This window comes from Tamandua tetradactyla, chromosome 4, assembly GCF_023851605.1.
Source record: "Tamandua tetradactyla isolate mTamTet1 chromosome 4, mTamTet1.pri, whole genome shotgun sequence".
NCBI lineage: Eukaryota > Metazoa > Chordata > Mammalia > Pilosa > Myrmecophagidae > Tamandua > Tamandua tetradactyla.
Window position 1 is genome coordinate 109816333 of NC_135330.1, and position 27828 is coordinate 109844160.

The 27828-nt window shown below is 33.8% G+C and overlaps 2 protein-coding genes across 12 annotated transcripts in view; one reads left to right on the forward strand and one right to left on the reverse strand.

The window, feature by feature from the left end:
• The window catches only part of RB1 (RB transcriptional corepressor 1), a 217807-nt gene that overhangs the window by 49391 nt on the left and 140588 nt on the right, over positions 1-27828 (reverse strand). Inside the window, exon 1 of one of the 11 annotated variants that reach the window (XM_077158230.1) lies at positions 271-5821. The exons of the other annotated variants lie outside the window; for them this stretch is intronic. Coding sequence (XP_077014345.1) covers positions 271-273 — 3 coding nt within the window. The 5' untranslated portion in view covers positions 274-5821. Of the gene's footprint in view, positions 1-270; positions 5822-27828 lie in introns of those variants that run through there. 11 annotated transcript variants of the gene reach the window in all.
• Positions 10163-12833, forward strand: LPAR6 (lysophosphatidic acid receptor 6). The gene has a single exon (XM_077158237.1). It carries the CDS (start codon positions 11084-11086, stop codon positions 12116-12118), a length of 1035 nt encoding a protein of 344 aa, XP_077014352.1. The 5' UTR covers positions 10163-11083; the 3' UTR covers positions 12119-12833.

The window sequence follows — 27828 nt, forward strand, 5'->3', positions numbered from 1 at the left end:
TGTGACCTATGAATGTTAAACTGTTCTGGCATCATTTGTTGAATAGACTATCCTTTTTTACTGAATTGCTTTTGCACCTTCAATCAATCGGTCTATTTCTAGGTTCTCTATTCTGTTCCACTGATCTATGTGTTTCTCCCACCACTGATAACCAAACTGTCTTGATTACTACAGCTACTCAGTAAGCCTTAATATCAGACAGAGTGATTGCTCCCACTTGATTCTTCTTTGTCAAGATTGTTCTGGTTATTCTAAGGGTTGTGTTCTTACCATGTAAAACTTAAGATGAAATTGTCTGTGTTTACCAAAAACCTTGCTGGGATTTGGATAGGAATTGCAGTAAACCTAAAGATCATTTTTGGGAGTTTTAGTTTTAGTAGTGCTTTAGTTTCCTAAGCTGCTTAAAGCAAATATAATGAAATGGTATGGCTTAAACAATTGGAATTTATAAGCTTACAGTTTTGAAGACAAGAAAATGTCCAAATCAAGGAATCATCAAGGCAATGCTTTCCTCCTGAAGACTAGCTGCCAGTGATCTTCGGCTCCTGTGCCATGTGGCAAGGCACATGGTGGTGTCTGCCTGTCCTTCTCTACAGGTTTCACTGATTTCAGTGGTTTCTTTGGCTTTCTCCCTCACTCTGTATTCCTTACCATTATAAAGGACTACAGTAACAGGGTTAAGTCCCATCCTGAATAAGGTTAATTGAGGTAATCTTATCAAAAGATTCTACTTGCAATGGGTTTACACTCACAGAAATGAATTGACGTATTTCTGGGGTACACACAGAACTGTGTACACCACAGGACTGTGATCTTTACTATACCAAGTCTTCTAGTCCACAAAGTACTTCATTTTGGGGCTGGCAATTAAAAATGGTATTTAGTTTGAAGAACACTGTCATCTTGGCAGTTATGTATAATACCACTATAAAAACTGGTGTACAAATATCTGATTCTCTGCTTTCAATTCTTTTGGGTACATAACTACAATGGGATTGTGGGGTCATATGGTAATACTTAGCTTTCTGAGCAACTGCCAAACTATTTTTCTATAGCTGCTGCACAATTTTACATTCTCATGAGCAATGAAGGAGTGTTCCTACGTCTTCACATCCTCTGCAACACATTTCATTTTTAAAATAGTGCCCATTCTAGTTAGTGAAATGGTGTCTTACTGTGGTTTTGATTTGCATTTACCTAACGGTTAACACTGAACATCTGTTTATGTGCTTTTTAACCAAGTGTATATCTTCTTTGGAGAAAGTTAAGCCTTTTGCCCATTTTAAAATTGTGTTATCTTGCTGTTGAGTTGTAGGATTTCTTAATATGTTCTGGATATTAAAACATTAACAGCTATGCAGTTTCCAAATATTTACTCCCATTCCATAGGCTGTCTTTTTACTTTCATGATGAAATCCATTGGTCTACAAAAGATTTGAATTTTATGAAATCTCATTTACCTATGTTTTCTTTTGTTGCTCATGCTTTCGCTGTAAAGTCTAAGAAACCAATGTCTAACACAAGATTCTGAAGATGCTTCCCTAGATTTCTTCTAGAAATTTTATGTTTTTCATTCTTGTATTTAGGTCTCTGATACATTTTGAGTTAATTTTGGTACATGGTGTGAGGTAGGGGTCCACCTTCATTCTTGTGCATATGAATATCCAGTTCTCCCAGCAACATTTCTTGAAGAGACTACTCTTTCCCCATTAAGTTGACCTGGTACCTTTGTCAAAAATCAGTTGGGCATAGAGGTGAGAGGTGAGGTCTGAACTTTCAATTTGGTTCCATTGGTCTCTATGTCGGTTCGTGTGCCAATACCATGCTATTTTGATTACTGTAGCTTTATAAGTTTTAAAATCAGGAAGTATAAGCCTCCACCTTTGTTCTTATTTTTCAACATAGTTTCAGGTATTTGGGGCCTGCTGGGGAAGTCAGGGACACACCAAGTGGCCATATCTCTGACCTCACCTACCTTCTCCCTCCTTACTTTTATATGTGGATTTTTCAATGTTTCCATTCTGAAGCCCAGATGAGATTTTAGGTCTAATGGAAAGGCTTGACCATATCTTAAACACAGAAACAAGGAATAGGTAGCCCCAGCTGCTTATCAGGGCTGAAATCCTCCCACGCTGTATAAATACTCTGCCATTGGGCAGCACAGACTGAACTCTCCTCTCCAAGGTGAAGTGTGCCATGTAGAGCTGGATATTCAATCCAGATCTAAGCAGTTGGCCTCCCCAGGAGACGAGTCACAATGGGATACCTTCCCCTACTCTTTTGTACTCGTTGTACTGTTTAAGTGATCAAGCAGTCATTTGTTAAAAGTTTCTGTTGTGTTTGAGACTGTGTTCCCACAATACATCATATAGCAACTCACTCCACAGGGACCCTTACCCTTCTATATAAATTTGATGGTGGCTTTTACATTTCTGCAAAGATGGCTGTTAGAATTTTGATTGGAAACACACTGAATTAGTAAATTGCTTAAAATCTTAAATAATATTTAGTCTTCCGATCCATAAACACAGAATGTCTTTGCATTTACTTAGCCCTTCTTTAACTTTGTTCAGCAATATTCTAGTTTTCCACGCACACGTCCTTCATATCAGTTAAGTTTATTACTTGATATTGGATTCTTTCAGTTGCTACTGTAAATGGGATTTTTTTTTCTATTTCCTCTGCAGATTATTCATTAATAATCTGGGATCTAGTCCCTGAGCTGTCTGTTTCTTACTTACATTTTATTTCCACCTAGATTGAGATTCCCTTGAGTACCTGAAACTACTCAAGGAAAATACCTTTAACAGTCTGCAAATTGGCTCTCCATTAGTTGGTGCTCTCCTTCAGAGTTTAGCTCTACTATCAAGAAATTAGCCCCAGGAGAAAGTGAAGGGCAGCTCTCTGTCTTTTCTGAGTCTGTGTTCTTCCTGGGCTTGCACTCATTTGTGGCTTTAGGAATTCCTGTTTATAGGAATTTACAGGAATCTGAACATTTCAGCCTGTTGGGTGCACTACTCTATGATTTAAAACTGGTAATCCTTTGCTCCAGATTGCTTTGATTAAATTATGTCTTACATTGCTTCAATTGTCCACAAACTGCTTCTACCTGCAGTGCAAGTTCTGGGAGGGTGATCCAGAGAAGCATTTCCTTGTTCAGATTTTCAGGCAGCTACCTGAAAGACTGGTAATCCTTTCAGACATATAGGTACCCCTTATGGACACAGGGGATACTCTGCTCCTTCTGCAGCAGGCCAGGAGCCAAAATAGAAGCACAGGCCAGCTCCACACCACACTGGAAAGGGTATGAGAGAAGGACCAGTAGAGCTGCTACTAGCTTCTCCTACCATTTTTAAAACTGCATGTTTTCAACAGACGAGTAGAACATATGGAATAAAAATAAATAATAGGGGGAACAAACGTTAAAATAAATTTAGTATGAAATGCTAATGAAAGCGAGGGGTAAGGGGTATGGTATGTATAATTTTTTTTTCTGTTTTTGTTTTATTTCTTTTTCTGTTGTCTTTTTACTTCTTTTTCAGAATTGATGCAAATGTTCTAAGAAATGATGAATATGCAACTAAGTGAAGATATTGTGAATTACTGATTATATATATTGAAGTTTTTTTAGAAAAATAAACTGAATAGGGATTAGAAGAAACAGCTGCCTTTACAAAATGGGATTAGGATTAAAACATGGCTTTTCTAGGTACATACATCATTTCAATCCAGCACACAATTTGTAGGCTTTAATGTTTTTGTGATATAGTCCATCTCTCATCTTCAAATAAAAACTGAAATGTATACTAAAAAAATAATAATAACAACAACAACAAAAACTGCATGCTCTTGGTTCAGTACTCACCCTGTTAATGCAACTCTTTAACTGTTTTCAGAATTGTGAGCCATCTTCCTAGTCAGTCAAAGATTCTCTGTGGGAAAAGCACCCTGGGGCATCTTATGCTGTCATCTTTGTCTGTCATCTTTGTCAACCAGAAACCTCTCTACTGTTATTTTTCAAATGGACTCATTCCCCCTCTTCCAACCCCAGGCCCAGAACTCTCATGGAGTCTTTTTTCTTTTCAATGGAGTCACATTTTACATTTAAATTACTGATCTAGTTGGAATTTATTTGGCATAAAGAATTAAAATTCAGCTTGTTTTTTTTTTCAAGTTATTGATTAGATGATTCACTAGGATTTATTGACTTATTCATATTTTTCTCCACTGATTTGATGAGCTACATTATCACATATTAAATTCTATTTCTGGGCTCAACTTCACTCCTAATTAAAGAAATGCCAATTTAAAAAATGTGGGATACCAGTATTGACTTATAAGTTTAGCAAAAGTCTGAGAATAACCAGGTTTAGTGAGGGAACTAGGTACTACTAACAGGAAAACAAATTGGAAGGGGAAGACATTTTTAGAAATGAAATTGTTATGTTATGTATTCCACGCATATATTTCTACAGGTGAACAAAATTACAAGGATATTAGCTTAAAATTTATTGGGATTTTTACTTGAATGGTGTTAAATTTATATATTTTCCCCAGGAAAACTGCAGGTTCACATATTCAAGTGTTCTTTTATGGCCCCCACTAAAGTTCCTGTAATCTCTTTGCTTTCATCTGGATTCTGCACTTTTCTTCCTGTCATTAAAAAATTAGTGGAAGATTAAATTAGACAGAAACCTAAGAACTGAAAAGTTTCTAGAAATCTAGCTCAGTTTGCTCCTTTTAAAAATACACAAAAGAGAAGTTAAATGATTTGCTCAGGGTTACATTAATTCCTAGCAGTACAGCTGGGATTAGAATCCAGGTCACTTAACATCTAGTCAAACTGGTCTTTTTACTATACCTTGCTGCTTCTAAAGTAGGTTAAAGGTTTTCGAAACTATAACCCACCCAGCCTTACTTAACTGGATTCTATTACTAAAGGAAAGCCTTATTCCCCAAGTCATCCAATGTATGTGATGCTATAGTATCCTTGGGAGAAGAGAGAAAATATTCTGTTCAAATTACTATCTGTTTTTATTGAAAACAGACACATGACTATACTAATAGGACTATATTAAGACATTATTACCAGGCATGGGTCTGGCTTTCAGGATCTGAAATTTAAAACATTAATTCAACTTTAAAAGCTATCCTCCATTACTCATCATCTCTTCAGGAAGCCCTTTCTTGACTTTGTTGCCTCTTACTATCATCTCTACACTAAATAAACAATATTGTTATATGCTATTCTGCAATTATGCAGTTGTCTGTTTTTTAATCTTAGTTCAACTGCATGAAAATGTTTTAACAGCATGACAAGCTAAGTACAGTGGAAGTTCTGGAAAGGAGTTGATGAGACTAGGGAAGACTGCATAGAAAAACATGGTAAGATTAAGGGTGGGGCAATGGTGGCTCAGTTGCAGAATTCTTGCCCTGCCATGCCGGAGACCTGGGTTTGATTCCCTGCCCATGCCAAAAAAAAAAAAAAATGTGGTAAGATTTTAAGAGAGAGAAGGAAACTATTAGGGATAGGAAGAAGATAAGGAGGAAGGAACAAATTAAGTGTAGGCAGAGATGAAGATGCTAATGCAAGTTTTAAAACTTATATCAAAATAACATTCCTGTTCTATCTTAATTTTCTTTTCCTCTCTTTGGTAGAAGAGTGTTATCATTCCCATCTACTTTTACTTTGCTGTACTCATTTAGCACCTTTGTCTACTCCCACCCAACCCTATAAGCTGCTTGAACCTTTTGACTGGGGTAGATGACTTACATGCCAGTAAAAAACAAAAAGTGTTAAACATTTGCAATAATGGCAAGAAGGTAAACACTTCTGAATCAATAAATACACATAGTATTACTAAATGTATCTAGAATTTAACAAATTTTCCTCTTAACCTAAAAGATCTTTCTATATAAAATAAATCCCACCAACACATATTACAATGGTTCATTTTTCATATTGGAAAAATTTTAGTAATTTCTAAACCTAAATAGAAAGTTTATCATAATAGGCTTCCAGAAAATCCAAATTAGGAAAACTTTTTTTTTCATAAGCATAAATTAAAGATGGAAAATAATCCAAAAGGTTCAAATCTTACCAAAACTAATCTTTACTATATTTTAAATGAATAGGTTTAGGATCATTTTTCTTACATTTAAAAATTTCACTGTTCCAAACATCCTTTTGAATTTGAGCAAACTAATTTCACTTTAAGCTTTACCTTCTCTCATCCAAGTTTTTGAACATCCCATACTCTCAATGTTATTTAAGATAAAATTTCAATTATGGCCCTCAAAATTTTCAATGAGAGAGTAACTTTAAGGTTTTGTTCAATTCTTCTTTCATCTATTTTATAGTTAAAAGAACATGGAATTTTAGTAGTACTTTGAAAGGAGGAGTCTTTTAAAGAATAATAAACAAATATAAAGTAAAGGCTTTTTGTCATTTAATGTTTATGGCATAACAAAGTATTAACAAAATTCTTGCTTTATGAGATTCTTAGCTTAAACAAAGAATATTTCTTGTACATATATCTTGTACAACCTGGTTTAAAATTCAGAAATTCTTAAACCTAAAGAAGAAAAATGACTCTTTGATTTGTAATACCTAAGAGTAAACTACCCAATCTGGTAGTTTAAACTTTCAAAGCATTCAAAGAAACAGAATCAGATATAAAAGCAGGAAGGGACCTTTCAGCAATTCAACCCTCTCATTTTACAACCAAGAAATCAGAATTCTTTGACAGTCAAGCGACTGCCTACCAAGCTCCTCTGATTCTCTGCTTGGTATGCTTTCTCAACACTTTCACACTTTCCTATTTTTTTTTTAAAGGAAGTTAAAAATTTACATTTTATTGCCTGTGTACATAATTCTCTATTTCATTCATAAAAACCTGTATATAGCTGCTAAACAGCCTAGATTCCTTCTAGTCTGCCCATAGAGAAAAACTTTCAAAATGAAAGATCCAGATATTTCATAGAAGATTTCTGGACCTGTTAATCACTTCATTAAGTCAGTGGTTTCTTACCTGTTTTTTCTCACAGTCTTGTTTGAGAATCAGATAAAAGCTGTGCACCTAGACCCTGGGGGCGGTGGGGGATGTATACAACAGAGGTTTCAGAGTTTCCTAGGCATTCAGGTGGAGACCCTTTGAACTATAATGTCCAACTTTTGCCAGCAAGTTTTTCCTTTAATATTCTGTAATGTTTCCTTTCATTAAATGAGACTGTATAATAATCCACTTTATTTTCCTTTTTAATGTTGCTTTGTGACAAATGCACCAGCTGCTCTTAGCCTAGATTATTCTAACATTATTATTCTACACACAGCCCTTCCCCTTCTTTCTACCATCAACAATTGGCTTTTATTCTTTTACTAATGTTTTAAGAATATCTTTTTTTTTTCTTTTGGCAAGTATTTCCTGCATTCACAATGAAATCATTTTAAAATAATGAACATGAATGTTTGGAATGAATTTTTTTCTCATATTTAAAATTTTTAGCTGTTTAAACTTTTTTACTGAGGTATAATTTATATGCAATAAACTGCTAACAAAATCGTAAATGTTTGGTTCATCAGTTTTGATATATACTTATTTCAAAAATTATAATCTACTTTAAATTATTTTTGGAAGTAAGAAGAGTATAAGTGAATAAATAATTACTTCATTCATTCATGAGGTGATCTATGAGAGTCTGGCAGGGAGGAACCAGAGGAGGGTAGGAATAGAAATGACACAAGATAACACAATCATATAGATAAGAGTGACTAGTTTAGGCCAAGTGGGTGATAGTAAGAATGAGGGACAAGATAAAAACACATTGCTCTTAAAGCCAGAAATGAACAGAAGAGATAGAATGGTTGAGGAGCCCCCCCTCATACATTTTTTTGTTTATAGTAGGTGTTCAATAAAAGCTTCCTTATTCACTCAACAAGCATTTAGTATGAGCCTACTGTGAATCAAATATAAGTCAGATATCCTGTCTCCTCAAAGTCACAGGTGCAGGAGGAATTTAATCAAGAACTCAAAAGTTGCCCAGGTCTTTAAATTTTGACAGCCAAGTAAATAAATACTCTAATCACTGAGAAAAATTGAGTTATACAAATAAACAATTTTATATCATTACTGGATTGATAAAGAAAACAGATTCACTTTATAGGCTAGGTAGTTATTTACCTTGATATGATTCATTTATGAGCAATCTTGTATCTACAAGCATTGTGCTAAGAGCTAGAAATACAGTAAGGACTTCTATTTTCCTAACAAAAAACTTAATTCAACAAATCGTAAATTAAAGATCTATCCATTTTTAAGGACCAATAACTGAAACACTAAAAAACTGCAAATGAACAGTTAGGTTGTTATTTCCTGCAAAACAAAAAATCATTTCAATGAATTAACATCAGTATATAGAAGAGTATTTCAATGGAGAGTTAACTCTTCAATCGAGAAAATGCCATATTCAAAACGAAAGTAAAAGTAGACAAAGCATATGCTATATGCCAGGGCATATAACAGCTTACATTTCATTATTTAACGATGACTAGTTAGGAAATCAACAGTTTGAAAGAAGATAACTAACATTTTCTAGTTTTCTAAAATATCTAAAACAGAAATTTTTTCTCCTATGAGATAAAACTCCTTTTTCAATACTGTTCACTCAAAGTTTCATTATTGTTCACTCTGTTTCCATCACCCTTCTAAGAACTAAGGATCTTCCATTCAAAATGTGATACAAAAAATTCAGTAATTTAACCTTAAAGTTTTAAGTTTATCCATTACAGGTAACAATTTTTTGTCTGTCACTTGACTATAGATGACTTTCCTCATTCAAACAATAAAAATAGATTATGATTCAAGGGACAGCCATCAACAAGTAACAAAAGTTGATGAGCAGAAGGGAGTAGTTCAAATTTAAAAGGTGTAAAAAAAGTACAACACGTTACTTAACATGTTAACTTTAAAATGAGCTAAGTAATTTATTAAGGAAAAATAAATTAATCTTAAACTTCCTGAATTTCCTTAACTGGTACCCAAAAAGAAGAGTTTCAGTCACACCGAACCAAATTAAGAAATAGCAACAGTAAAACACAATTGAATCTAGACTCTTCTGAAAAATGGTTTAAGATAAGAGGTTGTGATATTGTCACCTCCTTGAGAAAATAACATCTCAATTTAACTACCCTGCCCTACAAATACTTTCTTCTGATTTCTTTGGGCTCTAAAAAAATGAGTATATTTTAAATATTAATATATAAAAAAAATCATAGAAATTTTAAATGAAGACAAAATCTGAATACAATCAAAGGTGCATTAAAGGAGGGTAGAGGAAGGGTTGGAATTATGAACCTAAATTTTAGCCAAAGAGAACGTTTAATTTTCTAAAATTTATTTAAATCAATTTGGGGGGGGAAATTCCATTTTGTTTAAAAAGATGCAACTTCATTTTGTACTTAAATCTTTGGGTAAAATAAGGTTAATACCCCCAACAAATATGAATTTATTCTTTGGTGAAAAGGAGTAACTTAAAATTTGAAACAGCTTTAAAAGATTAACTCAATTCCATAGGAATGAGGAAAGTTAGTAAACTGTTAATCAAAACTAAAGAGATCTAGGATTAGAGCCACTCACAATCACCCCGACTGCATTAAATGAAATCTTGAGTAACAACTAAGCAAATCAGTTGCTAAAAGTGGCAGAACTAAAATTGGTCCCTCAGTCAAACTGTTTTTATATGTAAAGGTTAAACTTTTTTTCCTCAATCATTAAGCATTTTTAAATGCTGTATTGTGATATCAGTGATGACAATTTCAATTTATAAACAGCACCCACATACATTTTATTTATTTAAAAAATGACTAATGTCATATCCTAAACACAGAAGTATTACATGAATAAGAAAGAAATAGGCTTAACATTGGTTTATTTGGCTTTTTTTTCCTCACACTTACTAGAGGAGGGAAAAAAACCTCTCCGAGAAGTTGACAGCACCTCAGAAAACATTTCCACACACAAAGAGTTAATGGGCAGACAACTCAGCTAAGTAGTCAGTGACCATTTGCAAGCCTCCTAAAGTATATTCCCAGCAGACACTATCAGGTTAAAGGAACTGCAAACAAACTGGGTTGAAACCATTCTTTGTCCAAACCCAGCCTCTTCTTCCTGTGATGTCATATTACAAATCCAGCAAGCCTTTCTTTTTCACTTCAGAGAAAGCCCATCAACAATACAACTGGCAACTGAAGAAAAGGCCTCCATTCAGCAAGAGCTAACACGCTTAGAAATCTATTTGGGAACCTTTAAAAGACATTTCTGCTTCTACCGTCTGGGATCCATTGCAGGAATATCAAAAAGGAAAACCTCGTTTAAAAGGAAGAAGAAGTAAATGAAAACAAATTGGGAATGTTCAAGTCTCTGGAACTCTGCACTGAAAACCAAAATAAGATTGATAACTTTAGCTTAAACATTTCAGAGTTTAAAGAAACTTTAATTCTGCAACATTCATCCTGACTACTGGAATACAAGTTTATAAGACAAGCAGTTCTACTGCCGTCTCAAAAGGAAAGTTCATAAGCCTATGGGTTGGCTGTATTCGAAAGCATTTTGAAAACAAGTTTCTCATCAGTGAACTAAGCCATAGAGTCACAGATTTTTCTGGAGTCTAGAAAATGAGAATATTTTCCTGTTGAAGAACCAAGTGGAAACATTACAGCAGCATATTTCAGAGTTCTTTTGGAGATTTTGGAGAAAAAAGAAATATTAATAAAACCACCCAAGATTCAAAGAATTTGCACATACACTAGAGGTTACAGACTGGGTTACATCTGAATATTAAGAGACTGCAGCTGACAAAAAGACTTCTACACTTTCCCCGTGAAAAATCAAGTGGAAACTTTACAGCAGCAAATTTCATGTTTCTTTTGGAGATTTGGGAGAAAAAGGAAATATTAATAAAACCACCCAAAGATCGAAAGAATCTGCACATATATCGGAGGGTATAACTGGTTACAATCTGAATACCAAAGGAGACTGCAGTTGACAAAAGAACTTCAACACTGTAAATTGGAGGTGCCTTTATAATGGTAAGCATTAACAGCTCCAGCTGCTCCTATAATGACTCTTTTAAGTATACTTTGTACGGGTGCATGTTTAGTATGGTGTTTGTGCTTGGGTTAATATCCAATTGTGTGGCCATATACATTTTCATCTGCACACTCAAAGTGCGAAATGAAACTACAACTTATATGGTTAACTTGGCAATGTCAGACTTGCTTTTTGTTTTTACTTTACCCTTCAGGATTTTTTACTTTGCAACACGGAATTGGCCATTTGGAGATTTACTCTGTAAAATTTCAGTGATGTTGTTTTATACCAACATGTATGGAAGCATTCTGTTCTTAACCTGTATTAGTGTAGATCGATTTCTGGCAATCGTCTACCCATTTAAGTCAAAGACTCTAAGAACCAAGCGAAATGCAAAAACTGTGTGCATTGTTGTGTGGCTAACCGTGATGGGAGGCAGTGCACCAGCAGTTTTTTTTCAGTCTACTCACTCTCAAGGTAACAATACCTCTGAAGCCTGCTTTGAAAATTTTCCAGAAGCCACATGGAAAACATATCTCTCAAGAATTGTAATTTTCATTGAAATAGTGGGATTTTTTATTCCTCTAATTTTAAACGTAACCTGTTCTACTATGGTGCTAAGAATTTTAAATAAACCTGTTACATTAAGTAGAAGCAAAATAAACAAAACTAAGATTTTAAAAATGATTTTCGTACATTTGGTCATATTCTGTTTCTGCTTTGTGCCTTATAATATCAACCTTATTTTCTATTCTCTTATGAGAACACAAACATTTGTGAATTGCTCAGTAGTGGCAGCAGTAAGGACAATGTACCCCATCACTCTCTGCATTGCTGTTTCAAACTGTTGTTTTGACCCTATAATTTACTACTTTACATCGGACACAATTCAGAATTCAATAAAAATGAAAAACTGGTCTGTTAGGAGAAATGATTCCAGATTCTCTGGAGTTCAAGGAACAGAGAACTTTATTCAACACAACATACAGACCTTAAAAACTAAGATATTTGACAATGAATCTACAATATAAGCTGCCTGAAATAAAACTACTGGAACTTTACTGGGACAGAACCTACAAGCTTCTTCAACTGTGAAAAATGTTTTATTGGACAAACTATTTCTCATCTTGGAAAGAAAATAAACGCATGGACTTTAAAAATATTTAGCATAAAGAAAAATTGCATTCAATGTGTTAAGCATTAAAATATATTTCATTCTTATATATACTCCATCTTATTTTTCTGAGCCATTTTGATTTGTACCTTCCTCCTCATTAAAAACATCCCTAAAAAAGTTGTTCAAAGTCCAAAGGTGACTATGATTTCAATCATGTGATCTTCTGTACTATCTTTGAATTCCTTTGTAATTTTATACTAAATGATTCATGCCAGATAGAAGCTTCATTTAAGTATTTATTATTTTTGACACATAACTAATTTCTGTTTTAATGTGAATTAAAACTGCTAATCCATGTTTTTAAAACTATAATAACAAGTAAGAAAGATAAGTAATTTTAAGTAATCAGTAGTATTTGGAACATTTCCAGAACAATAATTGAAAACAGTCTTCTGTAGAATGACGACTATACTAACACTTTGGGGCTATTTGATATAATAAAGGTTTTATCTTCAATTAAAAGCAGCCTAACTATATAGCATACTTTTAACATTTTATAGATATAACAGCACCCAAATTCAAAATTATATATGCCACAACAAAAAGGTGGGAGCAAACTATTGAATGATATATTGCTAAGTAAATTTTTTAAAAAGTAAAATATTACCAGAGGTATGTTTTAAAGGTACTTCCATGCCACAATAAAGTACTTGAATTCTAAATATTTTAGGACAGAGGAACTACAGGAAACACCAGAGGATGATTTTTTTATGAGACAGTGAAACACGGTATGTGGCACTTATTAAAATGATTGAATATACTGATTATACATACTATATATATATATATATATATATATATTCCCTCCCTTCTTCTAAGCACTATAAACCAAATATTGAAATAGTTGAAGATACATAAGTTACTTCAAAAGCAAATTGTTATTCTCTATCAAAATAAATTATGAAGTAAGGACACAGTTCATTAAATAAAAAGTGGCAAAACTATTGGGTCAAATAACTAAGCACAACTACGTTTTCATTTCAATAAAAAAGGTATGGATTTAAGCTATAATTTAAATATGAAATGTCAACTGGGCTAAAACATTTTATCTTCCAACATACCTTTTTTAAAAAAAGTTTAAGGAGTTCTCCAAAAACCAACTTATAAAGAACGCTTTCTATTTGAGAAAGGGGACATGTAATTACATGCTTCAGTACTTTGTGAGATTCAGTATTTAACCATACTTTTCACTGTCTTAGTCTTTCAAGTCCTGAGTACAACTATGGTCAAACTTGATTTTTGCTGTTGTCTGGGTTTAGGATGCAAGGATTTTAGAGAAATCACAGTAATTTGCTAGGTAAGTAAACTTGTTTTCAAAAAAGTACCAGTAAGGAGGTTTTCTTTGGCGACCCCTAGGTTCCTTTTAGATAAACCTAAAGCAAAATAATTCCCTTTAAAAACAAACAAAAATCACCAGTGAAAGAATTAAGCAAGAAGTACATATTCTGTAAACATGTTTTCTTCAGGAGATCCTGAAGTTTTTTTACTTGATACCACACTCCACAGAACAAAAATATATTTAGCATTCTTAAATATTTATTTTTGAGTTGAAAAGCAACTAACAACTTATTGGAAAAGGTATGGGTAATTTGTAAGCTTTTTTACTTTGAGATTTATCAGAACTCTCCTCTAAGAGGAGTTTTTTACTCTAAGTAAAACTTCAAAATAAAGCAAAATAGTCATCAAATAGCACTTACATAGCTGTGACTACTGTGCTTACTAGAGAAGTTTTTGTTGCCCATTATCAATAGGAAGATAAATGAATCAAAGTTTTTACAAAACCCTTCACAAAGTAATACTTAACAGAAAACTAATATTAGTTTTCTCATCTAGAACTTAAAATCCTGGGAAAATCTTACCTACATGGACAGAAAGTACTAGAACAAAATTCAAGTTATTTTTCTTTACTTGTTAATACTGTATTTTAAAGGTAAATTATATATTCCAAGGGTTTTCTCTTGCCTCTTTACTCAGGAAACCTACATTTATATTGTAAGACCAGAGATTTAATTTCTTTCTACTTTAATAATGACTCTGCCAAGCCTGTGCCCCCAAGTTCTCTGAAAAGAAAAAAAAAAAAAAATGCAAGAAACAGAAAACCCTTTCCCACTGCTTTTACTTTTCTGTGTAGAAAAACAGAGGATTTATTTGAAAGGATTATTGCATGGGGCTGAGGGAAAGAGACTGCTGCCATAGCGGGAGAGGGACTATTGTAACAGGGAGACAATGCCAATAATGAGATCTGCAAGGGTCTGATGCACATTGTCTTTCACATCTTTACAAGAGTCGATTATTTAACTACCTTCTCGCTCACATTAACTCCCTTCAAAGGAACAGAAGAACACAAGAAAAATTTTCAGGTGTGAGAAACAACTTTCATACTAATGATAGATTCTGAACTTAAAATTTATCTTTTCTGAGAAAATACCAACCAAGTAACTAGTTTACTGAAAAAAAAGTATGAAAATATATGTGTTATACATAATATAGCTATAAGAAATTAAAGAAACATAAGGCATTACTTTATCAAAAGTTTTTTTCTAACTTCGCCAGGTGATTCTAATGTACATTCAACATAAAATTATCAAATTAAAGTATCTGAAGGTAACATAATGCAGAGATGGGACAGTTGCTTTGGAATCAGCCAGACATGTATTTGATATCCCACACTTCTAACTAAAAAAAAAAATTTGATTATAATACAAGACAGAAAACATTTGGCAAGTCTGTCTGAGCCTTAGTTAATCCATCCATAAACTTCAAATACAGGCAGACTACTTAGGGTTTTGTGATTAGGGTTTTCATAAGTAAAATTCCGGTGCTTATTGTTGCTCAGTAGTATACCCTCTAGTATAAAATTGCTGAATTAATTCCATAAATACTTCCAATCACTTTGGGCTCGGATATTCCCAGACAGAAACGGTATTTCTCTTCTACGAGAGTGATTCTATCAAGCAGTTTTTTTTTTACATGGACAGGCACTGGGAAACGAACCCGGGTCCTCTGGCATCGCAGGCAAGCATTCCTGTCTGCTGAGCCACTGTGGCCCTATCAAGCTGTTTTGATAAAATCAAAATAATGAAAATAATTTTGAAATCCCAAATATATATATTTATTTCTAAAGAAATTAGCCACTCAAGTAAAGAACAGAAAATAGAAAATATAACATCAGAAAACTGTATAGCCCCAACTGAGAAACAGTTGATTTATAAATGGCATGTGGCTAGCAAGAGCCTTAAGTAACTACTTTTTGGTTCTGCAATTTGGACTCCTGATGAACCAGGCACTTTTTTTTTTTTTTTTTTTTTTTGGTAAATATATTGTTACAATACCTTGTTTAGAAGAATCTTGACTATCTCCCAACACCCAAACTATTTTCTAGCAACTGTATGGCATTCTTTTCAGAGATCACAAGTAAGGGAAGACATGCTCTGGTCCTCTCATTTGACTAAAAATGAGTTTCATATAAAAACAATTTTCTACACAGTGCTTAAGTGTGGCTAAAATCTCAAAGTAAACTGTACTTTTGAAAAGGTCTTTTGGGCTGCCCTAGAAACTGAGTTACCAATTTATAACATGACTTCTAAGACATAAATTACAAAAAATGAGGACACGGAACATACTTAAATGGACCAGCGTATTTAATGATTAACATTATCACTTAATTAGCAACATTTTCCAGAGATCAACAAATACATACTCCTAAAATCACTAATTCTCAAATTTCTGTTTTCTCACTTTCTTCATCTTTTTTTTTACCTTATGCCTGTTACCCCCAATCTCAATTATATAGCAACTGAGACCAGAATAACAAAATAGGAAATTCCAGGCAAGTTTCTTTTTCTATGAAGTCCTTCCCTTCCCCCATTCCTTCAAAAAGAATTATTTCATTAATCTTTTAAAAGGGCACAAAATTATCTTGAGCACTGGTTAAAAGCAATGTACCAGAATTAGGGATATTTCATGAATGTAATTATCAGTTTTCAAACTCAATCAAAGCTTGCTGTACTTCATATAGATTTAAACATTAAATGATTCTGAAAATCACTAAAACTTAATTAAAAGTTAAGAATAAGAAACAAATATTTGTTGCGTACTTACAGCTGCATTACAGTTAACAGCTATAGATATAGATCATGTCCCCCCCAAAGACATGTTCAGGTCCTAATGCCCAGTCCTGTGGATGTGAACCCATTTTGAAGATGTTATTAGTTACGGTGAGTTCAAACTGGATGACAGTGGGTCTTAATCTAATATGATGGCAGTCCTCAAAAGCAGAAGAGATTTAGACACAAGAGTGGGTGACAGACAGCAAGAGAGATGGCCATAACAGAAGCAGAGAATGAATTATGGATTGCCAGAAGCCACTACCAGAATGCTAGAGCATTCAGAAAAAAGCATGGCTCTACCAACACCTTGATTTTGGAATTTTAGCCTCCAAAACTCTGAGACAATAAATTCTTGTTGTTTAAGCCAATTCGTCTGTGGTACTTTATTACAGCAGCCTTGGCAAATTAAACAAGAGCCATTTAATGAATGTGCTGAGTTCAGATATTTTCCTATCAAAATGGTTCCTGGTCAATGTAAAATTTAGAACTGAAAGGGACTGGAGGTCATCTGGTACAACCACCCTACACTTGATTAAGTCAACTGAGGAACTAAAAGTCTAAATAACTTGCACAATGTCAAGTAAGGTACAGCCAGAATAAGAACTCAGTTTTTGGGACAAGTCTATTTCTTTACTGGTGGCATGGGGGTGTAGGGGGCAAAAGCACATGAAAACAAAACCCGGGTGATGAAAAAGTTTTGGTAATAGATGGTGGTGATGGTAGCACAACATTGTAAATGTTATTAATGCTACTTAATTGTACACTTGAAAGTAATTAACATTGGAGATTTAGAGTTTATGTTACCAAAATTAAAAAAAAAACAAAAAGCCCAATGTGGCTGGATATATATATATATGGCATTCTTTTCAGAGATCACAAGTAAGGGAAGACATGCTCTGGTCCTCTCAGTTGACTAAAAATGAGTTTCATATAAAAACAATTTTCTAAACAGTGCTTAAGTGTGGCTAAAATCTCAAAGTAAACTGTACTTTTGAAAAGGTCTTTTGGGCTGCCCTGGAAACTGAGTTACCAATTTATAACATGACTTCTAAGACATAAATTACAAAAAATGAGGACACGGAACATACTTAAATGGACCAGAGTATTTAACCCTATATATATTTATATAGGGTTGCAATCTTAGATATACTTAAGGACACATTACAATCTGAAGAAATTTGGAAAGTCCTGAAGTATTTCAAATAAGATATACATGATCAGAAGTATATCAAATGAAGTATATCAAATAAGATATACATTTAAAAAAGCAACTTCTAAGTACAGAGTGGAGATGAATTTGTCCTCAGCAAAAAGAGAAAAATAAGCACAATAAGAGCTACATTTACTCAACTTAAATATAAAAGGTTGTCCTTGTCTTTTATTCTCATTGTCTTTTCTACCTTATTAAAATGGTCTTCATTTTTAAAATTATGAGTGTGGAAGTTTGGAGGCTGTATGTACCCCAGAAAAGGTCACGTTCTTTTAATCCATTCTTGTGGATGTAGACCTATTTAGGTGGGATCTTTTGATCAAGTTATTTCAATTGAGATGTGAGCTACTTCTTTCAAGGTGGGTCTTAATCCTTTTTACTGAAGTCCTTTTTAAGAGGATAAAGCACAAACAGAAAACAGAATTGAAATTAAGAGAAGCTCATAGAAAAAGCCCCAGAGAAGTTTAGAGAAAAAGTCACAGATGGAGAAGCCAGAAGTAGAAGCAACAAAACCTGAGAGAGAGGACCAGCAGACATCATTATGTGCCTTGCTATCTGATAGAGAAGCTCAAGCTTGTCTTCAGAGAAGGTATCATCCTGTTGATTCCTTACTGTGGACATTTTCACAATAAGGAATTGTAAACTTGTGGGCTAATAAATCCCCATAACAAAAGCCAATCTATTCAGGTATATTGCATTTTGGCAGCTTTGCCAAATCAAAACAGATGGTGATGATAGACTGAAGAAATATTTTAATGTTGTTACTTGGCAAAATTAAGTTAGCAGCCATTTTGGAGAAACTGGTATCCTCAGACATTGCTGGTGGGAGTGCAAAATGGTACAAACCCTTACAGATGAGCATCTAATGATATCGAACACACACATACAAACACACTTACCTTTTCACCCAGCATTCCCACGTCCCAGGGGTTTACCCTAAAGATCCACTTTCAGTAATAAAAAAATACTGTGTACACGGTTATTCATTTCAGCATTATTTGAAATTGCGAAATATTGGAAACTAGCTAGATGACGAAGCAGAAGAAATTAGTTGAATAAGCTGTAATCCATATACACAATGTAGTACTATGTAACTATAATAAAGAACAAGGAAGAGCTTTATGAAGTGATATGGAGTGAGTTATAGGAGATAGTAAATGAAAAAAGCAAAGTATTAACAGTAAACATATACTATGGATCTTCTGTGTAAGAAAAAGAAAAAAACATACACATACATACTTATTTTTACAAAAAGAGACATGGGAAGGGCAAACCATAAAACAAGGAGGAGCAGCAGGGAATGGGGTAGGAGGGATATCAAAGGGTGTGACACTGGTCTGAATATCCCTTTTTGAATATTTTTTATTTTTGGAAGCATTTTCTACATCAGAAATCAGTAAACTTTTTCTTCAAGGGCAAGATAGTAAATAATTTAGGCCCGTGGACCATATGAGCCTCTTGCAACCATTAGAATCTGCACAAAAAATGCCACAGGTATTACATAAATAAGCATGGCTCTGTTTCAATAAATTGTCATTTACAAAAATAAGTGGTTGGCAAAGATACAAAGGACCTATATTCAGGGAATACAAAACATTGCTAAAAGAAATCAAAGAACTAAATAAATGGAAGGGCATTCTGCGTTCATGGATTGGAAGGCTAAATATTGATAAGATGTCAATTCAGCCCAAATTGGCTTATAGATTCAATGCAATCCCAATCAAAATTCCAACAGCCTACTTTGCAGAAAATGGAAGAGCCAATTATCAAATTTATAAGGAAGGATGGGGGGTCTGGAATAGCCAAAAATATCTTTAAAAAGAAATACAAAATTGGAGGACTCACACTTTCTGAATTTAAAGCATATTACAAAGCTACAGTGGTCACACAGTACGTACGGCCATAAAGATAGATCATGATATACTGATCAATAGGACTGAATTGAGAGCTCAGAAACAGAGCCTCATATCTTTGATCAATTGATTTTTGACAAGGCTCCCAATTCCACTCAATAAATGGTGCTGAGAGAACTAAATATTCTTAATCAAAAAAATGAAAGAGGACTCTGACCTCACACCCTGTACAAAAATTAGCTAACAAATAGAAAGACCTCAATATAAGAGCAAGGACCATAAAGTCCTAGAAGAAAAAGCAGGGAAGCATCTTCTAGTTCTTAAGGTAGGTAGACCTTATAACAAAACACAGCAACAAAAGAAAAAATGCGAAATGGGAGCTCTTCAAAATGGAATATTTTTGCATTTTTAGTCAAGAGGTGAAAAAGCAGCCTACTCAATAGGAGAAAATATTTGGAAACCATATAACAGATTAGGGTTTAATATCCCGAATATATAAAGAAATCCTACAACTCAACAATAAAAAGACAAACAACCCTTTGCCAGACATGAATACACATTCTTCCAAAGAGTATATACAAATGGCTAAAAAGCACATAAAAAGATGATCAACTTCACTATCTATTAGAGAAATGCAAATCAAAACCACAATGAGATATCATTTCATACCTACAAGAAGGCCACTATAAACAAACAGGAAACTGTAAGTACTGGAGAGGATGTGGAGAAATAGAAACACTCATCCACTGTTGGTGGGAATTTAGAATAGTACAGTCACAGTGAAAGACAATCTGGCAGTTCCTCAAGAAGTTACGTATAGAACTGCCATATGATTCAGCAATCCCACTACTAGGTATATATTCCAAAGAACTGAAAGCAGGGACACAAACAGACACTTGCACTCCAATATTCAAAGCAGCAGTATTCATAATTGCTGTAAGATAGAAACAACACAAGTGTCCATGAGCCAATGAATGGATAAACAAAACATGGTATATATATATGATGTAATATTGTTCCACAGGAAGAAGGAATGAAGTCTTGATGCATGCAACAGCATGGATGAACTTTGAGGACATTATGTTGAGTGAAACAAGCCAGACAGAAAAGAACAAATATGGTATGGATTCACTAAAATGAACTAACTATAATAAGCAAACTCATGGAGTTAGTATCTAGAATGCAGGTTACCAGAGATAGAAAGAGAACATAGAATGGGGAACTGATGCCTAATTTATGCAGAATTTCTTAATAAGGTTGACTGTAAATATTTGGAAACGGAGAGAGGTGATGACAGCACATTCTCATGTGTGTAAATAACAGCACTGAATCGGGAGTGTGATTGTGGTTGAAAGGAGAGGTTTAGGATCGTGTATAACATTAGAAGGAAGCTAGAGGATGAAACAAGGGACTGTATAACATACTGAACCCTTTTATGGATGATGAAGGTGGTTAATACTAGAAATATAAGAATGTTCTTCTATAAATTAGAACCAGTGTATGTCACAACTACAAGGTGTTAATATTAGAGTGGTATATGGGAAAAAATGCACCTAATGCAAGCTATGAACTATAGTTAACAGCAATATCTTTATGTTTTATCAATTGTAACAAAGATATCACACCAAAGCAAATCATGGGGGGGGGGGAGTTAAAAGGAGCATGGAGTTTTTGTTTTTGGAGCTATGAAACTGATAGAAAATTGATTGTGGCAATGAAAGCACAGCGCTTGATTATACTAAGTGCCACTGCTTGTATGCTTTGGACGGATTGTATGGTGTGTGAATGAAACTGTTTTGAAAAAAAAAAACAACAAAAACAGTCCACAAAAATGGGAAAGGGCAAAAGGAAAACTAAAACTGCATCTATATTAATGCCTGGTCTCGATAATTATGTGTGGAATGAATGAACCTTAATGTTCTATCAAAACAGAGTTACAAGTTAGAGTAATTTAGTTAAATCATTCCACCTTTCTATGTTGATCTCTTTCTTCTCCCTCAAGGATTTTGGACTAGATGTTGTGAAAGGTGCATTCCATGCCTCAAAGACTATGCTTCTTATTCGTCTGTTATGACTTACATCTACTCCTTCGTTTTAATAATCACTGTCATGACCACTGCTACCCCATCACACTTGGACCACCACAATTTCTCCCTCACTCAGTCTGCTTCCTACCTTTCCCTCTTCAATCCATTCAGAACAGATTACCCTATTAAATCACCACTTTACCCGTGTCACTTAATAGCAAATCTTAAAACGTGTCTGATTCCTTCCTGCCTGAAGTGAAAAGTCCAGTTTCAAAGTTTGGAAAGTTCTCACAATATGGCTCTCACCTACTCAGTATTTTGCCTTTTTCTCTGTCTTCCAAACAAGACTCCTCTTTCCCAGGTTGGTCTATGACTTGTCCTGTTTCAAAACTCTAACTTTTTCAACTCTAGACATTTACACACAGCACACATTATCCCCAGTCTGTAAAGCTCACTGTCCCTCTTCCCTACTAAAATCTTTCTCTTCCTACAAGGCTGAGTTCAATCCTAGTCTAAACCAAAATCTTCTTAGATAATGCTTACTCTCTGTATCACTTATTTGGTATTTACTTACTGTCTTTGTTAGTTACCTTTTTACATGGGTCATGTCTTATCCATCCTAACCAGATACATCACACTCCTTGAAGAAAGGAATTTGTTTTATGCTTCTCTGAATTCTCTTAGAGCCTAACATAGGATTGAAACAGAGGAAGTAGAGACTGGAAGAAGAGAGCTAGAGTTAAATGCAATTTAGATATCTGCCTACCAAAGTGAACATTAATTTTAAGTAGCCATTACTTGTTTACTTGCATAGCACCTGATCCAGGTATTTATCAATGTAGTTCTAATAAATTTACTATAACTATACGAAAAAACATAAAGAAAATAAAGATTGCCTTTGTTTCACTAAACTTATAGTTTATATAATTCTTCAAAAGCCCAAGGGAAAAAAGGCAAATTTTTTTTGTCAATACTATCCCAAAAAAAAGAAATCAACTGAAATTTTGTGAAAGATGAAGTCTTTAGCCAAGAAACTCCTCCCTGCAGATGTCTGCAGATAAAGAGGGAGGGGGATTATGAGCGGCAAAGAAAGGTCTGCTTATTTTCTAAAAATATATTTATGATAACTGCACACATTTTCTGCATATTTAGGTTGCTTAAATTTTTTTTATTTAAGTAGAAGAATGGATATTTAATCAATGTAAAATTTCACTAAATGTTTCTATAAAAGTTTTCTCTAATGTTGGTAAAATTATAAGTCACATATATAATGCTTCACATTTAGAAACAAACATAAACTAATGTGAATGTGAAAGTATAAAGCATAGTTGTATGTTTTCTTTTGGATTATGAAGTTATCATGTGCATGGTTAATAGAAAAAATCACCAAATTCAAGGGTATAAAATATAACGTAAAAGTCACCATCCAATTTCCACCCAAATCCACTCATTAGAAGTAACTTCTTTGAATTGTTTGTTTGATAGTTTTGCTTTTGATGGGGAGGTTTTTTTTTTTCTTGCAGTCATCACCGTAACTCCTATTACTTGACATAACCTTACACTGTGCCTGTTGAACTCTACCTTTTACACGAGGTCGTATAGTTGTTAAAAGAAACCACATTGTCTTGAAGACATTTTTCACAGAACCCTCAATTTCTCATTTGGAACAATTATTTACTAGATATACTCCATCACAGAATTTTTTCTTTTATTTGCTTCCTTTCTCCATTGCTGTGACAGTTTTATTCTTTCTTAGATGCCACATTCTCTCCTTTCTTGGATTTCTTTTTCATTTTGTTAAAGCATATTTTCTAGTAATTTTACTTCAAAGATGGTAGTCTTGACATGTCTGAAAATTCTTTATTTGTGCCCTTACTTTGTTAAGTGTAGATCAGATAAAGAAAGAATTCTAGGTTATCAAACGTTCAGTATTCTTGATGAAAACTATGATGCTGACCTGGATCTTATTCCTGTTTAAGTACTTAACTTTTTACCCTCTGGAATTTTTATAATTTTCTCATTAATTTTGGAATTCTGAATTTTCACCAAGATGCATCCAATTCATTCATCATCCTCCTTGGCACTCTATTTTTTTTTTTTAAGTTTCTTTCTTAATACTTTATTTCTTACAAAAAATGAGCATCAAGGTATCAAAAGCAAATCTTTGGTGAAAAATAATGTATATCTTCTTATCTTCTCTGCTCTAAAACCACATATCAATACAGTCATAATGTAATGGTGAAGTCTGTATTTCAACTCTGCCATTTCAAGAGGTCTGACCTTTCCAGTGACTTAATCTTTCTAAGCATCATTTTCCTGATCTGTAAAAATGGGGTCAATATATCTACATCATACAGCTCTCTGATGTTTTAGATAATCTACACAATGTACTTAGCACCATGCCTGGTACATTTTAAATGTTCTAAAGAATTGGCTATTATAAGTAGCATCATTGTTAATTACTAGCCTGTGGGCGTTTACAATAAATTTAAAAACCCAGTCTGATCTCCCTTTTCATCCACCATATTCTCTTTTTTTGGAGTAAAATTTACCTGCTTCTTTTTAACTTTTTTTTTTGTAATTATTTTTTTCATACAGCTTGCATTTTCATCACAATCGACTTTTTTTCTTTCTTTGGTAAAAAAACATATATACAAGAAAGCAATAAATTTCAAAGCACAGCACAACAATTAGCTGCAGAACAGATTTCAGAGTTTAGTATGGGTTACAATTCTACAACTTAATGTTTTTGCTTCTAGGTACTCTAAGATACTAGAGATTAAAAGAAATATCAAGATAATGATTCAGCAATAATATTTGCATCTTAAACCCTACCTCCTCTGTAAAACTCCACCATCACCTTTGATCTTTCTCCCACTCTTTAGGGGTACTTGGGTTATGGCCATTCTAACTTTCTCATGTTGGAAGGGGCTGTTGATAATAAGGGATAGGGGATGGAACTAGATATTCTGGAGAGGCTGGCCCTTGGCATTCCTTTTTTTCTGAATTCATTAGCTTTGGAAATTTTTACTCTGCTACTTTTTGGTATTATTTTCTCCTCTTCATCGTCTCTGGTCTTTCTTTTGAAGGTGGATAAGTAGATTTTAAATTGAAGTACCCCAAAATACCAAAATAAGGAGAAATTTACCCTAACAGCACAATACTTTCTTGTATTTCCTTCAGGACAGAATTACTTCTTTTTTTCTTTTTTCCTTCACTTATTACAAAAGTTCTGGGTTGATCTCAATTTCTGGTCTGCTTCTCTCTGAGCCATCATCAGGAAACCCTGATCTAGGTGTGTGTACACATAAGTTGAGATAGGGCCAGACCGTATTTGCATAGTTTGTGCACTGCATAAAAGCATGGCACTTCAGACCAAGATTCTACAGACCCAGCCTTGAGATGCTGTCCAGAGGGGCATCTTTTTCTAATTCATCTGTGTACAGAAGGAGGTATATTTTCCTGATCTTATGGCCTTAAGTGGGGAACTTGTCCAGGTGTCTTGTGGACGAGTAGTTCTCAAAATATACTTTCCAGACCAGCAGCTTCAGCATTGCTGAGAAACTTGCCAGAAATGCAAATTCTTGTATCCCACCCCCGAAAACTTTAGGATAGGGTCTAGCAATATGTAATCTGTGTTTTAACAACCCTCCAGCTGACTATGATGAATGCTAAAGTTTGAAAACCACTGCCAGAGAGTTCTGCAGAAAACTGCTTATTGCCCCCTCCTACCTGTACCTGCTTATTTGGAGCTTGAAAGCTCTCTAAGACTCACTTCTACTAGAGCCCTTTCCTATGTCCATTCAGAGCTATAGTCTTTTCTATTTTTTATATTCATCAACGCACTCCTCATTTACTTTTTATCTTCCAAAATGAATCAACCTCTGCACTTCACAGTTCCTCCACTTCAGTCTCAGTACTGCAGTGGTTTCACGTCCATGTGTAATTTTTACCCTTGTCACTTCTGTAGGATTAGGAGGAAGAAAGGAAGAAAAGACATGTAGTTGAGCTGCTATTTTGATACAGAAATCATCTCATTTTTTAAGGCAATTATGTAGTCAAAGACACGCAAGAAAAAATTAAACTAATTGTATCATTTTACTGCTGCTAAAAAAACAGTAAACAAAGGGCTTTTTCATGAAAAAAAAGCAAAGCAAATTCTTATATGAACAATATAGACTTCAATCTAATATTCTCTAAAAATGATTCATTTTCCAACTCATTCTACCAATTATTGACTGTTAGCTCATATTTTAAAAGTATATAAAAAACTATGCATCACTTAATTATATTACATGGTATAAAATAGTTGCACTGAACTAAAGTTCGGACTTTTCAGGAAAAAGTGCTTTAGGATATATTACTTGATGAATAGAAGAAGCAATTTGTTTAATTAAAAACTAATATTACTTAAGACAAAGCATTAAAAAATTCACCATTGGCTTATATGTCATATGTGTAATTTCTGCTGATGGCCAAAACAACTGGTGTCAAAACTGTCACTTTATGTTGTGGTTTCATAAGACTTCTGATGAAAAAGACAAACACATGTAATTCAGTATAACCTTAGTTATGTAAGAGTAGGAAAAAAACATGGCGATATATTAGAAACCAGCAAGGGACATGTATAAACAGTCATAAAAGATTATGAAGCTGTTGTCAGGAAATAATTATCAAGGTCAGGGATATCATTTTTGCATTATCATAGCAATTGTCACTCTTTTAACCATCCACCATGACATTTATTCTTCATTTGGAACTGAACTGTGAAAAAGCTTATTTTGAGAAGACCCTGTTTAAATATGGCCACCTACATTAGATCCTGTTATAAAAGTATGTAGTATTAAAAGTGCCCAATATTACTATTAGAAAGATAATGCAAAAGTTTATATTTTAAATAACAATTAGAGAGCCCAATTGTTGGACTGGGGAACCCTATGGGTCATTTTTGTTTATGATTCAAATATTTATCAAGTCACTTCATTTCTCCACCTTTCTCATTTTAATATTTAAAAGAGAAAAAAACACTGAATGACTTAACTAATGCTCCCTTCTATAAAGACAAAACTTAAGTTACAAAAACTAGCATTATTTAATATTTAAAGGAAAGACTTTCAGACAATTAAATTCTCTTAAAATATGGAAAGGGTAAGTATAATGACAAAAATGACTACATATTATAACTCAAAAAAAGAACTGAACTTAAAAGATAGCAAGATAGATTCAGGCTAGGCTTTGAAGAATTCTTAAGGGTATAATCAAAATCCCAAAGAGAAACTCTCTGTCATACTTTAATGGATGCAAGAAACACTAAAACTTAGCAAGAATAATAAAAACAGTTTTTTTTTAAGGGAGAGGGGGAAAAAACCCAACTCAGCTGTTTACTATTCTATATTTCCTTATCATGTTCTAAATCTAGCACTTATAGGAAGACACCAAAAATACTTTCATATATTTCTGGCAAAAGTGGAAAATTCTAAAAGCCAATAAATAAGTAAATTAATAAAGTCCTACACATGAGGACCACAAACATACCTGTTGAACAGACTGAGAGGTGACACATTCACAGTTTTAGAACATGCCATAAATATCTGAAAAAATTAAACGCCAAAAAATTGTTTCTATTTTACATTTTAAGGGTGAATGTATTTGGAAGATTTAAAAACAACTGCCTTAGAGTGGTTTCAAAATTTTATTAAACTGGTTAATTAATACTACCCTCTCTTTTGCCAGACAAATTTAGAACACACATTAATTAATGAGATATCTCATAATATACTTCTGTCTTGTTTCTTGCAAACCCAGAATTCTAGAGCCCTTTCTTCCTATTACAGTTGCTATATAAATACAGATACAGAAATTTAAAATTCTAAGATTATGTTTAAATAATCATCATAACCTTGTACAAAACCCTCTCAACGAGAACATAGGGGCTTCCATTCCCACAGGATATAAGTGCAGAAGGATATTTCCCAGCTATTCTTCTACAACTGCTATCTTCCTTCTTGTTTGTACTTGAATAATGAACTAATGTTTCCCCTGGGGTGATTAATGACATGATTCATCACTAAAGCAATATAACAAATTCCAAATGCAGTGTAACAGTGAACACCATGCACATAACAATGGTGGAGTTTAGTGAGGCCTTTCTTGCCTTGAGCTTTTTTCCATTTTGAAAAGGAGAGGGGAGGGAAGAAGTGGGGTGCGAAGGGAGAAAAGGTATACATACTTATAGTAATCCAGGATAAAGAGGACTAATACTGTTTAACTGTATTCTCAGTTTTCTGTTCTTAAGCAATTATTGTATATAGTACAAGAAAGGCGATGAAAGGAAGGAAATTAACAATTAACTGTGACATTTGCCC

Coding starts and splice junctions, on each gene's coding strand:
- LPAR6 (XM_077158237.1), top strand. CDS start 11,084: ATGGTAAGCATTAACAGCTCCAGCTGCTCCTATAATGACTCTTTTAAG.